At 43.9% G+C, this 15001-nt stretch overlaps 1 protein-coding gene across 2 annotated transcripts in view; it reads left to right on the forward strand.

Annotated features, from left to right (window-relative positions):
• The window catches only part of PRKCA (protein kinase C alpha), a 113414-nt gene extending 102476 nt beyond the window's left edge, over positions 1 to 10938 (forward strand). For both annotated transcript variants that reach the window (XM_065735412.1, XM_065735414.1), the window contains 4 exons: positions 1764 to 1844; positions 3212 to 3319; positions 4797 to 4937; positions 8786 to 10938. In XM_065735412.1, the coding sequence (XP_065591484.1) occupies positions 1764 to 1844; positions 3212 to 3319; positions 4797 to 4937; positions 8786 to 8950 (495 nt within the window). In that variant the 3' untranslated portion in view covers positions 8951 to 10938. The remainder of the gene's footprint in view (positions 1 to 1763; positions 1845 to 3211; positions 3320 to 4796; positions 4938 to 8785) is intronic.
• The last annotated feature ends 4063 nt before the right edge of the window (positions 10939 to 15001 follow it).

Genomic DNA, 15001 nt, shown 5'->3' on the forward strand with positions numbered 1-15001 from the left:
TTGAAAACTCATCTGCTTCCTCCCACGTGTAATCCCTTCCTTAAAATGAGCATTCTTTCCTCTTCTTTACGTTTTCCAATTAATGCTTGGAGTAAATGCCAGTGCTGTGTGTGGGTATAACTGTTGGTTTCCATGCATGACACTCAGGTTGGCAATGAGCGTGGCAGTTTGCTTTCCTGTGCTTCACTTGCATTGTATCTTAACCAGCATTTAGCAGGTGATTCAAATGGGTATATTTAATTAGGATTAAAGGAAAACACCTTATAATGTTATGTGCATTTACAGACATTGATAGTTAATCGCTGCATCATCAAGGTACTTGCAAGAGATGCAGTGAAAAAACTGTTCTGTTGCATTTGCAGTGGAACTTCTCAGAAGTGGGGCATTCCCAGTCTCAGCTGAACTCAGTGTCTGTGTCTCTTGCTCAGCATCCCACTCTCATCACTCCACCAGTTCTGCATGGGAGATGGAGGCCAGCTCAGCAGGGCCACTGCTCCACTCGTCATGAGATTCTGTTGACGCCGATATGTGGCATCAAATACATATTTCAGCCAATGACATAGGACAGAAATGTGACTGCTGTCATGACACTGACCATATGTTAGGTTAACTGTAGGAGGTTTTATTCATGTTAATTCTGTCTCTCTTGATGATTCTGCTTGATATTCTCTCACAAAGGCAAATTTAATTGGGGCAGATTGCATTTGCTGATGAGAATGCTATTTAGAGAACAACCCAATCTTGACTTGCCTCTTGCTGGTTAAACAAACAGCATCATTAGTTATGTGCTTTGTTATGTCTTTCATTTTATGTCATTGCATTAGCTTTTTAAAAATAATTCCTCTCATCAGTATTCCCATCAAACTTTTTGACATTAGGAGGAGAAACAGATCGTGTCCAGCTGGACAGAGCAACGGCCAGGATGGGAGCTTGGCTGTCTGGAGGGATTTCTCTTCTCAGGGCTATGGATCTATCTTTTTCTCAGTTTCAAATTTAGATAAGCTGTCCCTATCAAAACCTCTAACAGAATGTTTTGCCCTTTCAAACTAATGACTTTCTGAAAAAATAGTCTTGTATTTGTTTTTTATAACACAACTTGCTCTTCCGTAAGGAAAGGAGAGATTGTGGGAAAGGGGTTGAGGATGAAATGGTTTAAGATTTTTGATTTGTAAAGGCCAGGCTGTTTGTTGAATGAAGTTCTGACAGGGTTTGGTCTTTCAAGAAGCATCACTGATTCCAAAGGACTGCTGGGAGCTTACTGCTGATAGAAATTACAGGAAGGGAAACCCAGAGTGTCCACCACTATAACACGAAATGAATGTCCCAGTTATATATTATAAAGCCCAATATATGTGATCACTGATACAATAACAACTGCCTGTATTTAGGACCTTTCAGCAGAGAGTCCTTTCACTACCTCTGGTTGTGTCATACTTTTCAAACTGTGAGTAATTTTGCTTAGAAACATCCCAATAATTTGCTGCTGCTATCCCAGTGAAGAACATGTATTTGGGGCATAATTTGATTTAGTAGCCCAGCCATCCTGGTTTACTGAAATAGTAACTTAAGCACTTTCCTGAGAAACAGCAAAACTTCCCTGTTCAGCTGTTTGAGACAACAGAAGAAGCTAGGATATGTGATCTATACTGCTCTTAGCAAACGAATGGATAAAATTTTTCCTTTGTCTCTGTGTCACTATTTATCTAACATCACAAGACTAGAAGTAAGTTAACATAGGTCTTTGTTTGTTTGTGATTATACAGATCATTGCTTACCAGCCCTATGGGAAGTCTGTGGATTGGTGGGCATATGGAGTGCTGCTCTATGAGATGCTAGCTGGCCAGGTAAGGGTTACCTCTCTGTGGCTCTGGTGCTTCTCACTTTCAAAACTTGCCAAAGGGACAGATCCTTAGGGGACAAGCGTGGGGCCTTTCATACTATTGTTATCTCCATGTGCTCTTGACTATTTCCGACTCCACTGAGAATGTAGGCTTTAAGCTCTTTCTATTTCACCCCTCTAATAAAGCACTGCCTTTGAATATGGTTCCTTTGTACTGTAATGATGTTATAAATAGCCATTTCAAAATTGAATGGGAGAGAGACACTTTAGTAGGAAAATGCATGTCAAATGGAAGAAACACCGCTTAGTAGTTTGAAACCACAGGGAGATTGTGTCTATGCTGTGCATTGCAGCTAAGTCACAAGAATACAGTTTTTGTATTCTGTGTCCTAGGGGTAAAGTGTGGGTCTCACTGCTCAAAATAAGCTTAGTTACAAACCCCTTATTCTGCACAGTTAATGAGATGCTGCTCTCTGAGTCACTGAAGTAGAAAAGCAATGCTGTTCTACAGTAAATTGCTTGTAACTACTGACTTCAGGAGCTCTATGGGTCTTGAGTTGGATAAGATTTGTGCAAGCAGCTTTCAATGACTGTTAGCTAGAAGTATGCATTTCTTAAGCTTAAAACATACATTTTTAACAAATGGATTTAATAGTTCCTCCACTAAATCCCTGTTGACATTTAAAAAGTTTTTAAAGGTTGGCAGTGGCGGTTGTTAACATTTATGGTGTACAGTGCTAACATTAGCTGAGTGCTTTTGAGAAAATGAGATTTACTGCTAGATGAAACTTACAGTGTCCATACCCTGGGGACACAGCCAAGGGCACTTCCCTCTTCACCTGTATTTGAAAATAAAATCCAGCCCTGTATGGTGATGCAGTCCCACCTTCACAGGAGCAGTCTACAGCCATGTCTTATAAAACAAAGCAGAATTTAGCTAGAATTAAGTGAGGAGTGAATGTACCTTAACAGAAGGTAACTGAAAGTTACTGTCTCCAGACATTACTCTTGGAAGTGCTTTTGTCTGTCCAGTGTACAGTAGATTATCACGAAGATAAAATCACTGAAGGTAATCCAGCAAACCTTTCATTAATTTTCTGCCATGCTGGGGTTGGAAATGAATTTTTCTCATCAATTTCTGTCTGAAACTGCTAAACACTAAGCTGCTGGGTCAGCAGATGCCCAGGTTGCAGGTGGCTGGATGTTTGTTGTGTATTCCTGAGCAGGGACCGTTGCTTCCCCGATATCTTTGGACACCTAGGATTGTCTGGAGTCAGCATGGATGCACCTTTCACCTGAGCCACTATGGCTGCAGTGTTGCTATACCATCTCATAAAAAGTGGAGAATTAACAGCCATTTATTTTTAACAGCCTCCATTTGATGGAGAAGATGAAGATGAACTTTTCCAGTCCATAATGGAACATAATGTTTCCTATCCAAAATCACTGTCCAAAGAAGCTGTCTCCATCTGCAAGGGGGTGAGATAGATGTTTCTTTATCATTAAGCATCTTTTTTGGCAGTCTTTGTGAATAACTATTTGCCTGGCTTTGATATGGCACTTCGTATTTTAAGTGTAACTTCTCTCAGGAAATGTAAAGTTGCATTGTGATAACAGTGCTCATCACTTGGTGTCACTGATAAGAATTCGGCTCCTCCTGCTGTGCCTGCCAGTCTGAGTTTAGAACCTATCCCAGTGTAGACCTGCTGCTTCTGGCCAACAAAAACTAAGTGATGTATTTTTGTAAAGTGCGTGCAGATTGATGCCTTGTTGTGAAAATCGTATGTTCACACAACACAATTTGAACCTGATCTTACTGCCTTGTTCTCAGCTCTCCTGCTTGCTGCCACTGCACCAGCTGCTCATGCAGAGGGAGTTCAGAAAGTTGAAAGGACCACAGTGTGCACAGCAGTGCTGCTCACTGTGACCTGAAAGGGAATTGTCTTCTTGACAGCTTCGTATGGGTTCTGAGTGTGTTGGGGTTGGTGGTCATAGTAACTCTGGGACAGAATTACAACTGCTGGAGCCTTTGTTTTCTTGTATTGTTTACTGTTAAAGCAAGGGGTTCAAAAAGCTTTAAAAAAGAGGCAAAGTTGCCCTTAAGCATGAAGAATGATGCGATCCATCCCAGCCCCAAGCTTCACTGACTTCCTGAAGTCTGCTTCACATCTCTTTTATTTTAGGTTCAGAATTGGAATGTGATCAAGTGAACATTTGCAGGGAGACTAAAGTGGTACAGCTGAGGTTTTAAAAAGATGCGTTGTGGTATTGCTGCTGTATCAATCGCATCTAATTGCAGAAGAGCTTTAAAAAGTCCCTGCAGTGCTGGAACTGAGAGCTGAAGGCTGCACTGCTCGATGCTAGAATGACAAGCAAGGTTTTTTATGAGCTTGTTAATTAGGAGGCACATTACTGTTTCCAAGCATGCAATGCTGGTGTTGTTGTTTTTTTTTCTCTCAAGTCTTCTTGATCTATACAACTGGGTGTGCTGTTGACCAAGATGTCATTAAGGATGTGCAGGAGGGAGCGTGGATGAGGTGCTGTCAGCTGGGTGCCAAGAAGCTGCATGCTCCATAATGCAGGCCCAGAAGAATGAAGGGAGGGCTGTGCTTCCTACAGCTCCAGCAAAGTGGGATTTATTGGTGGCTGAGGTAGGGGAGAAGCTGATCTGGAGATTTATAAGATTGAACCAAAAGACCAAAGCTGGAACTGGGGAGTGAGTGGTGCGGCACGGCCGAGGGGCACTGCCTGCACAGCCCTTGGTTTGGCCATGTGCTGCCGTCTCCTGTGACCAAACAGAACTTATTCTCTAAAAATGAACTTCAGCTTTCCACAGCAGTTTTATTACCGACTTCCATCTTCAGGAACATGCAGTCTGGGGAAAGTCTGCCTTGCATCCAACTGTAGCACTCAGTGTAATTTAATGTAACTCATTTGGTGTTTTCTTGCTTGGCAGCTGATGACTAAACATCCCGCAAAGCGCCTTGGCTGCGGCCTCGAAGGTGAAAGAGACATCAGGGAACATGCTTTCTTCAGGAGAATCGACTGGGAGAAACTGGAAAACAGAGAGATCCAGCCACCTTTCAAGCCCAAAGTGGTGAGTGGGATGCCAGCCACATCCACCCAAAACATATCTGCACTCCTAGGCTGGGATTCACACTGCCTGATGGTGCTGCACATCTGCGATGCTCCTGACATAGGAATGCAAGAACTCTGTGTAGAATATAATCTGAAGAATTGCACTGGCTGAAACAAAAATTCTTTCAGCACGTGCTGTGCTTTATCAATAGGCAAAGAAAATTATTCGCACACCAGAATGCAAGCCTTCAGGAGCAGCTGTAAATTGCTGCATCCTACCATTGAATCTTCGCTCTCTTACATTGTTCTCACCTCTGCTGAGATGCACAGCAAGTGTAGGATCTTTGGTCTGTGCTCTGATTTATTTGTCATTGCAGACATGCTAGTGGGCCACCACAAACTAATGAACTGAGGCAGAATACATTCCTCTCTTACTGCATACAAATGTCTTTTTCCCCTCACCAGGAGGGGAGTTGCATGCTGAGAAGTGTTTCATGCCAGGGGAAATCATCCTTTCCATGTGATGCAGATTTTGCATGCAGGGAAAGGTATAAATAAGCAAAAAACCATGCATGGCACTGCTGACACTGACAGACCCTTCCCAGAACTGTCTGTCGGAGGGGGAGCTTCACTTCTTTACAAACATTTTATGTAAGATTTTCATTACATGCTTTTTGAGTCAAAATTGAAGCTGACCATAAAGCAAATCTACCTCCACAACTGTAAGCTCTATTAGCTTGGGAACTGAGTGCTTAGACTCTTCCTGAAGTTAAAAGGATCATCAGCATGAAGATACTAAATCCTGAAATACAGTCTGGTTCCATCGCAGCACGCTTTGTGGCAGATCCTGGCTCCTGTTCTGAGCAGCTGTTATCTTTCTCCATGGTTATCATGACCCATTTTGTTTATACAGGCAGCTATTGAAAGACACCAAGGAGCTTCAGGCAGGCATTCACATGGAGCATCATTTTTGCAGACAAAAATCACTTAAAATCCAAGTCTGATGTTTACATATCCTATGTATAACTCATTTATTGTGGTTGCTGATTCTGTTTGTATTGATTCTAGAAAGCAAAAAGCACACAAGCCTTGATTTGTTTTAAGACGTGGATGTATTTGTTGGCTTTGTTTTGTTTTCATGAAACCTTCTCTACAAAGCTCTTTGCTGCTTTTGCAGACAGGCACAGTTCTCACTCCAACACAGAGCTGCAGATTTTGGGTCAGCAGTTGGTTGGTTGAAGTAACATGTTCCTTTCTAGACTGACAATTCACAGCCCTTAGGCATAGGGTCACTGCTTGACAAGAAAGATATTTTCTCATATTTGTAAGAGTTCTGCTACTAGTTTATTCTCAGTCACTGACTTTGGTTTCAAGACACATCTGGTTCAAATTCCATTTATTGGGGGAAAAAAAGGGAAATAGATTGATTAATTTTGTAGAAGCATCAGATATCTCCATAAAACACCCAAAAAGCAAAAAAAAAGTCTTCCCTGTGAAAATGTCCAAGCTCTGAGTTTGCTGCACTGCCTTTGAAAAAAATATTACTGTTAATCTGAAGGGCATCCATTTTCATTCAGATGATGCAGTTTGTCCCTTGTCAAAGTTCAGCTCTTGCCCACTCTCTGGACCAAAATGCATTGGCCAGGGTATTTGTTGAGAAAAGCAGTCTACCATTACCCTTTAACCTGTTCAGCTGTCCCTCTGCTTTCGCTCTTCCAAGGTTGAACAAATGCCCATTTGTCAGCACTGTGTTCCAGTACCTCAGCACGCGTTTCTCATCTGAAATCTAAAACAACTTGTGCCTGGGGCAGCAGAAGTTCTCTGTAGCTCAGACTGGCTGGCATGGTCAAGTCCACGTGTCAGGTGTTTTGTAAGCAATTAGGAAACTAACTCAGCTGTTTTCTAGATAGGTTATGAGCCACACATCTCGCCCTTGAATTCCCTTAGTGGCCCCTTTCATTTTGTTCCTCCTACAAACGTGCAGCAATATTCATGTTGAGTTAGCTCAGGAAAATCAATGTTTAATATTGGCCTATTGTACGAGTCGTCTTCTGTCCTTTCAAAGTTACCCTCTAAGTCAGAAGATAATAGTGTAATGCAGTGTTATCCTCCAAATCCCAATGTAGATATATTCAGTAACAGAAATAAATGATAGTGCAGCTCTGCTACAGGGTAGAGAGGAAAGGGTCAGGGACAACGGGAATAAGTGTTCACTGTGTGTATCATACACCCACTCTTTGCTTGAGGAGCTCTTACAGCTGCTGGATTTGAAATACACAGATTTATGAGTTGCCTTTGGACCTCTGTGCAGATCGCTGTCTGTTTTTCCCCAGATGAGCAGTCTTTCTTGCACCCAAACTGATTTTGTTCTGCTTCCAACTTCGCTCCTTTCTGCTTGCTGCTAATCTTACTCTCCTGCCTTCCAACTGTTTCTACACCACTCCAAGTTCCCCTTTTGGCAAACAGTTTCTTTTGTTTTCTGGTCTGAATGAAGAGCGCTCAGTGCGGAGCTATATATAACCACAGTTCTCAGTTGGGCTTCACAAGTCTCTTCTCTTAGACAAAAAAAAAAAAGAAAGAAACCTGTGATAACACATTTTGCAACGTGGGCCTGTTCCCAGGGTGCACTCCCTGCCCCAGTTCCATTCCTGGGCAGGCAGCAGTTTGCTGCTGGTTTGGTGTGTCAGCTCCTGGACACTTCTGGAAAGAAGGGTATCTTCCCTTTCATTTGATGGAGCTGATTGTCATCACTGCTTCTGGGGGCCAAACCAGGGTGAAATTTGCAAGGCAGGGATCAGATACTTGCTGTTCCTGTACGTCTCTGCAGTGTGCATCCAGCACTGAGGCATACAGCATTGCATGGACTGTCTCGTGATGGGGAGCACTGGTGAGGGCAGTTAGGTCGCAGTTCCTACCTTCAATCCACTGTGCAGTGTTCTTCAGGTGCTGCTAAGTAGTTCATTTCTTTTTCTGTGCTTGCTCTTGTCTGAAGAGAGCCAGATTTGTCTTTCTGTCTCCACTCCACACTTTGAGGGCTCTCTGACTGTGCTTGCTGATCCCACGTTGCCCCCTCTGAGGCTGCCCAGGACTCTGCAGGGCCTCATTTCATTTCTGCTCCACTGAGTGGGACTGAAATGTGATTTGGAATAAATACCCTCTGGAACCAAGCATGTTCCTGATCTAATAATAGACAGCTGCATTATAACGTGGTATAATTTCAGTAATAATGATGATACCCAAACACACTCACGTGCATGCAGATGTATCTTACCTATATGCGTCTGTAGAGCTGATCATAATTTCCCAAGTGTCACATCCATATTTCCTTTAGTAAAACCTCTCTCTTTACTCTTCTTTGACAATGTTACACCAGTAGAGCCCTGTCAAAGGGTGTGGATTCACAGGAGTTGGTGTGCTGAACAAGGAGGGATCAAAGCGTGTGAGATGAGTTTTGTTAAGCTTTCTGCAGATTCTGAGGGAAACAAAACCTAACTCCAACATTTAATTTTGCATTGTAGAGGTTTTAAGGAGAAGGAAATGTCTTGCCAGATAAAGTATCAATACTCAATGCATGTCCATAAAAATATATTTTCTTCCTTTTTATCCCACGAGTTCTCTGCATTTAAGCCTCTTTAACTTGCCATGTCATGGTGACGAATGGGAACATCCTGACTGTTCTTTTCACAACCTGTCAATTAAAACGTCTCTCTTTGCTTGGGATTGTTTTGGTCGAAACATCTGAGAAGAAAATTTTCTCATAATTACTTTTAAGACTTGCATTCATCCTGAGCAATCTGCAGACAGCCAGAACTGCTAATGTATTGCTGTTTTTTTCAGCCCTTTTTTCTCTTTTTTGTTTTCTTGCAGTGTGGCAAAGGGGCTGAAAACTTTGATAAATTCTTCACGCGAGGACAGCCGGTGTTAACCCCTCCGGACCAGCTGGTCATTGCTAACATCGATCAGTCCGATTTTGAAGGGTTCTCCTATGTCAACCCCCAGTTTGTACATACCCTCCCAGAAAATGTAGCATGAAACAGCAGAACAGGAACAAACCCTGCAGTGGGGAACGGTTCTTAACCCTAAAATTTTTAGGTTTTTGCCTTGATTCCGTTTGGGCCTGAAAATTGTAGGGTTAGAAAGTGTAAGATGGGGGAAAGGCCACTTAGTGAGGATTTTGGCTTTGCAACCGAAACGTCTTAATGGGAGATAAATTAGTGTACGGTGCCCGTTTCTCCTTCTAGAAGTTGCCACTGACTCATTTAAAGTTCCCCATTTCTGGTACATTCTATAGTTTTGTAGCTCCCCGCTGTCCTTGTGCTCCATTTTTCACTCCGCTGCTGTTACAGATAATCTAAGACCTGACCTGAGAAGCACCTCCAGTACTTAGTCCTTCCAGGGGACCAGAGCTCCCCGGTCCTATGGGTGCAATGGGGAGAGCAGCGCGTGGGACTGGAGCACACCGGGGAGGAGAGGCATTGCAGAACATGGTGGAAAGCAGTTGTTACCAAAACCTGACAGATAAATACGAGTTGGGAGTGGGTGGGAGGGGGAGGATGAAATCCTATTAGAGCCCAAGGCTTTGTGAACCAATCCTGTAAGTAACACTGAATTTAAACAAGCTCCGGCAGTGGCCAGATCTCCAGATCTTTCTTAAGTAGCCTGTGATAAACTCGAGGGTGAAATTTTGTCTTTAATAATAATAATAGTAATAATTTTAATAATATTTGTGTGAATTTTAATCTCCGTGAGATTATTCTGTGATCCAGGGTGCCATTGTTTGTTCAGTTAATTTCATTTACACCACTCCTCAAGTTCACCGTTGACTGGTTCTACTAATACCAACGTCTGACTAGGAAATCTGTTAACCTGGAACATGAAACAGAACTGTAATCCCTTACATCTTATTGACACTTGTGTTTTTGTAGTCTGCAGTGTAGGGCGGTGAACTGAAGGAAGTATTGTGTACACTAAATTAACAAAACCACAGTCCCAGGTGACTTCCTGATTTGTCCAGAACAACTCACAAAAATGAACTGAGATTTAGTCCTACAGTAATCAGTTTTAACTCAGAAAACTTGGGGCTGTACAAGAATTGATCTTGAACGAAGTACCTAAAACTTGTTTTATTGGTAGAATGGAATTTAATACGTTTCACATACGCTTCATGCAATGAATTTTGCATGTTTAGTAATAACTCTTAATAATAAGAGTTAATAACAAGCAGATCTATATTGACATAATCATATCAAGCATACAGAGTATTATAAAAGTTTTATAAAACAGATTGTGCTTTATTTGTGAAAGTACTTGTTCTGAACAACATCATTTAGGTTTAGCTGAATGTTTCCTTGCTCTCGTTTCGGGTTGTTGTTTTTCTAGTTTTTGGATATTGTTAATGACTTAGGGTATCATCTGTTTTTTTAAATGTAGATCTACTTTTAAACAATAATTGCTACCTGCAGGTTTTATACAAGTCTCAATTAGGCTTTCATTTCATGTCTGCTGATGACTTACAGGGAAGGAAATAGATTTTATTTGCGATGTAATTAATGCAATCTTCTCCTCTCCTATCTCACTTAGATACAAATTTTGATATTTCCTCTTAACAACTTACCAGAAGATCTTAATTCAAATATCAGTAAATATTTTTGTGCTAACTTTGGTTTTGTTACAGCATGTAAAATAGTAGGCAGTGCACTCTCCTTTTTTCCCTTCTGCCTTGTTAATGGTGGCAGCCATAGGCACTTTTTGTCTGTCGGATGTGCATGACGATGCCAGAAGCATGATGTCTCTGTTGCTGCATGCAGACTGATTACAGTTTTCCCAGCATGTAAACATACTCGAAAAGTCAGATATTGGCCATAAGAGACTGATGTTTATACTAGAATATGTAACCGGGGGAGGGGAGGGGGGGGGGAGGAATCTACTTTCTAATCATCTTTTATTACAACAAAACATCGAGCCTGTGCCAAAGATCCTGCTAGAAAGATGCAGTCCTGCAGATCCGTAGCCGGGCGGACGGCGGCGATGTGCGGGAGCGGCCCCGTGCCGCGTGGGACAGTTTCTGAGCGGTTGGGTGTGGACAGAAGCGGTTGTGTGGTGCTCCTGCGATGCCTCCCGAAGCCGTCCTTTGGCACCTGGGATTTGCAGCACTCCAGATGTGTGAGCAGCCGTGCTCCCTTCGCCCCCCAACGGCCCTCAGGTTGGAGCACCCCCCAGGGAGGGCCCTTAGTGGATGGACCCAGCGCCGAAAGCTCGCCGCTGACCCAGCTGACAGCTTCCCAGGTTGTTGCCTCAATAAACAGAACTCAAACGTTTGAATATATTTTAGGAGTAACATTTTTCAGCTATCCGGTGTCAAATGTGTTATCAGCCAAGTCTGGGCATTCACTTTCCAATTTGTGTATTATATACCTAAAGATCATGGTATGTTGTTCGCCATAAAGCATGTGGATTAGTGCAGCATTCACGGCTATTTCTGTCTTTCTGATTATTCCTAGCCCGCCATGGTTTGGGGGTGTCTGGGTGTCATGCTGTAGAAGATAATAGATTGAGCAGATTGCAGAGCTCTGATTTTGAGGAAATAATGGAGCTCTCAGGTGTGTAAACCTGCTAGGAGCAGGCAGCAGGTGGGTTTTAAGAATGTGAAAGGGCGACTTCTAAAAAGAGGACTGGGTGTCCTTGAAAGGACCCTTCCAACTCAAATGATTCTGTGATTCTATGAAAAGGAAACTACGAGGAGATAGAGCAGAGCGTGGGTTTGTGGAGTCAGAAAAACAGCACGTGGTGCAGCTCCCCATGCCAGGATGAGACAGGAGAGAAAACCAAGAGGTGTTCCTGAATGGTCCTGTTGTGCTGAGTTGTGCTGGGACGTCCAGCTGGAAGTGGTTGCTGCTGGCAGAGCAGTGACACGGTGCTCTCACTGGCAGCAGAGAGCTGCTCCAGCTCATTTTGTGGCTATTCCTCATAAAACATTAAATAACCAGCAAGTACTTTCCCATGTTTTTTAATGCAGGTGTTATTTATAAAACGTTTCTCTGTGGCTTCCTAGAGAACTAGAGACTACCTAGAGAACTTTGTCGGCTGAGGCATTACGACTGCCTTTCTTTCTCCTGTACTCAATAGCAAAAGTGTTCCACTCTTTCCCTCCCAACAGAGCGAGGCTGTTCCCATGGAGGATGTGGGTTGGATCTTTAGGCTATGTAATCATTCCAGGCTGTTTGCGGGGATTAAGTGAGACTTTACATGAATATTTCATTATCTGGACAAAATCCTGGGGAATGCCCGTGGGTCCCTGGGCAGCCTCCAGCCTCAGCACTGCTAGTGGGCATTGCACAGACATGGGAAGCAGAGCACACTCCTGGAATAAACTGCTCAGCCTTGACCCGGTCAGGAGTAGAAATTGCATGATCTTTCATTCTTTCCAGAAATACAATTGGGTTTCCTTTGGCAAACTGAAGTTCTTCTAGAAATGAACGGTGCATTCGTGCTGTCAGCCTTTGAAATCCATCCTGTCTTTAGGGATGAAGTTAGTGCTGGGCTCTTGTGAAGTGAACAAGGAGTGTGAGGAGCTTGTCTCCTAGCAGGAAAGTTGTCGTGTCCAGGGCCAGGGCTGCTCAGTACCACTTGCATGATTTCTTTTCTGATTAAACCAACACATCCAGATGCAATCCTGCTTAAATGCTGTAGGAGAATCACTTTTTTTTGCAAAGGGGGGAAGTCCTTGTTAAATAAAACACCTCATTGGGAATAAGAACCATCATACAAAAATAACTGGGCTGCAAAGTAGTACAAGTAGTCCCTGCCTCAGTTACCTCCTCTGTAACGTGGAGGTAATGATTCCCTATGGGTAAATACCGTTAGCACAGCTCTTTTCTAGTCATGTTTATACTGACTCCTGCTGAAGGAGGAGTGATATTTGTTATGCAGCTGCTCCATCCGAGACAGTTTTATTCCTGCGAGATTGTAGTGTATTCCTGAGTCGTATATCCTCGTGCTTTTCTGTTGCTTGCGCATGACACCACAGTCCAAATTTAAAAGCAAGAAGTGTAGGTGGTGGGAACATCTCAACAGAGAGGGAAATGAAGTCTCTGAGTTTTATAACCCCTTTCCCATGAATTATTGGAAGTGTTACACCTGCATTTATTTTCCTCCCAGTCACCAGGAAGCAAAGCTGCTGGTGGCAGTGATGCAGTGGCTTGATCCTTCCAGGGCCCAGAGTGCTGCTGTCTTGGAGCAAGGCACCAGGGGAAGCCCACAGTGCCTGGATCCCAGCTGGTGCCCCACAGCTTCGCTGGATCCCAGCCTGCTCCCAGCCGCAGCACTGCTCCCTGCACCCCCAGCCCACTCCCACCCTGCCCAGCACAGCCCCGACCCACACACGTGGCTGCCTTGCTGACCTGGGGCAGGAACAAATGTTCTTGCAGCGATAGCACAAACCTGATCCCTGCTTGCTGCCCACAAAGCCCTTCATTACCTCTCTCGTGCAAAAAATGAATGTAAGAAAGATGATTTCAGGCGTGCCATCTCTTTTCAACACATTTGGGGCGATCCCAATACACGTTTGGTTTTGCATGACAATACAGAACGCACCTGAAATGTTCCAAATGATTGCATGTTGTTTCAGTGCTCTCCTTTCTTTAAGCAAGGAGTCTTGCTGCCTTGAGCTCATTCACATTTTTAGATGTCACTTTAATGCCCCAATTTCGTATTTAGAAAGAGGAGAACCCTATTTATTTTCTCATCAGGTTTTTTTTTTTCCTCCAAGATGCTACCAGAAAACTGAGAGATGCCTCTGATTTTTCTAGAAATCAGAAAACCCACATTGGAAGGGTATGGGCAATGCTGGTGTATGAGATAGAGCATCTTTACTCTTTTTTTTTCTCGTTCCTGAAGATCTTCAATCTCTGTTTGCATGAGACACTTCTGTTAATTATTAATTGTAGTTTCAAAGCGGGTGTGTACGAATAAAAGTACTGATCATTACGCTGCAAGAGTTTGCTCTGCTTTGATGAGAGGCTTAACTGGGGGAAGAGGGTTGTGTGTACGGACCCTGCACAGGCACTGCTGTTAGCACGAGGGGAGTTAGGGGTGGAATAGCAGCTTGTGGAGTGGGTTTCCTGGAGTGGGACCCTTTTTCTGACACTCTTCAGAGCCAAATGTTTTGTGTTTGGGATGGTTGTAAAGGTTTTACACAGTCTGGTGGTGATGGGGCAAAGGGAAACGGCTTTAAACCAACAACAGAGGGAGATCCAGGTCTGGAGTGAGGAGGAAATTCTTCCCTCAGAGGGTGGTGAGGCCATGGTACTGCCCAGAGCTGTGGGTACCCATCCCTGGAGGTGCCTGAGGCCATGGAGGGGCCTGTAAGACCCCTGCCAACCCCACTGCTCTGTGGTTCTACGGTGAAAGCTGCCAGTGGTGAGTGAGAGGGCAGAAAGGAGGAAAGTGCTCAGGGCAGCAGTGAGAGCTTGGCTCAGCTCCTGTTCCTTCTGGGATACCTCATTCAGTGCTCTTGTACCTGCTTGACCCTAACATCATTAAAAGATCAGTAACAGACCCCAGCACGATACAAAGCACACAGAAAGCCATCACCCTTCATACCAATGCACTGAGGCTTTAATGAGAGCCCTCTAAACCACTTCCCACAGCATGACCTCTGCAGGGCCCTTCAGACCCCCACCCGGGGCCACCGTGGGGCTGGAGGGCACATATCTGTGCTGCTGGGCACAGCCTCAGCTCTCATCAGCTCAAACAAGACCCACAGGATTACAGAGGGCGTTTTATTTTAAATGAAGAGTGTAACTTCCATTGGCACGTGCACCTCTGTGAGTCAGAGCCCCTTGGGAGGCTGTCTCCCGAAGGCTCTGCTTTATTTATTTTCTGAATCTATATATATATATTTAAGCTTTCTCACAACGTGTGGGTGAGGAACTAAAAATAGGGCTGCACTCCTCCACGTGCTTTCCCCCCTGCAGCTCCAGTGCCACGGGCTGAGCTCAGGGCTGTGCTGATGCCTTGAATTCTGTGCAGTGTGAGCAGCATGCAGGAACCCCCCACCCCCAGGGACCGGGCAGCTGCAGGTGT

Source organism: Cyrtonyx montezumae, unplaced genomic scaffold (genome assembly GCF_038088225.1).
Source record: "Cyrtonyx montezumae isolate F1298 unplaced genomic scaffold, pur_monq_1.0 scaffold_19, whole genome shotgun sequence".
Taxonomy (NCBI): domain Eukaryota; kingdom Metazoa; phylum Chordata; class Aves; order Galliformes; family Odontophoridae; genus Cyrtonyx; species Cyrtonyx montezumae.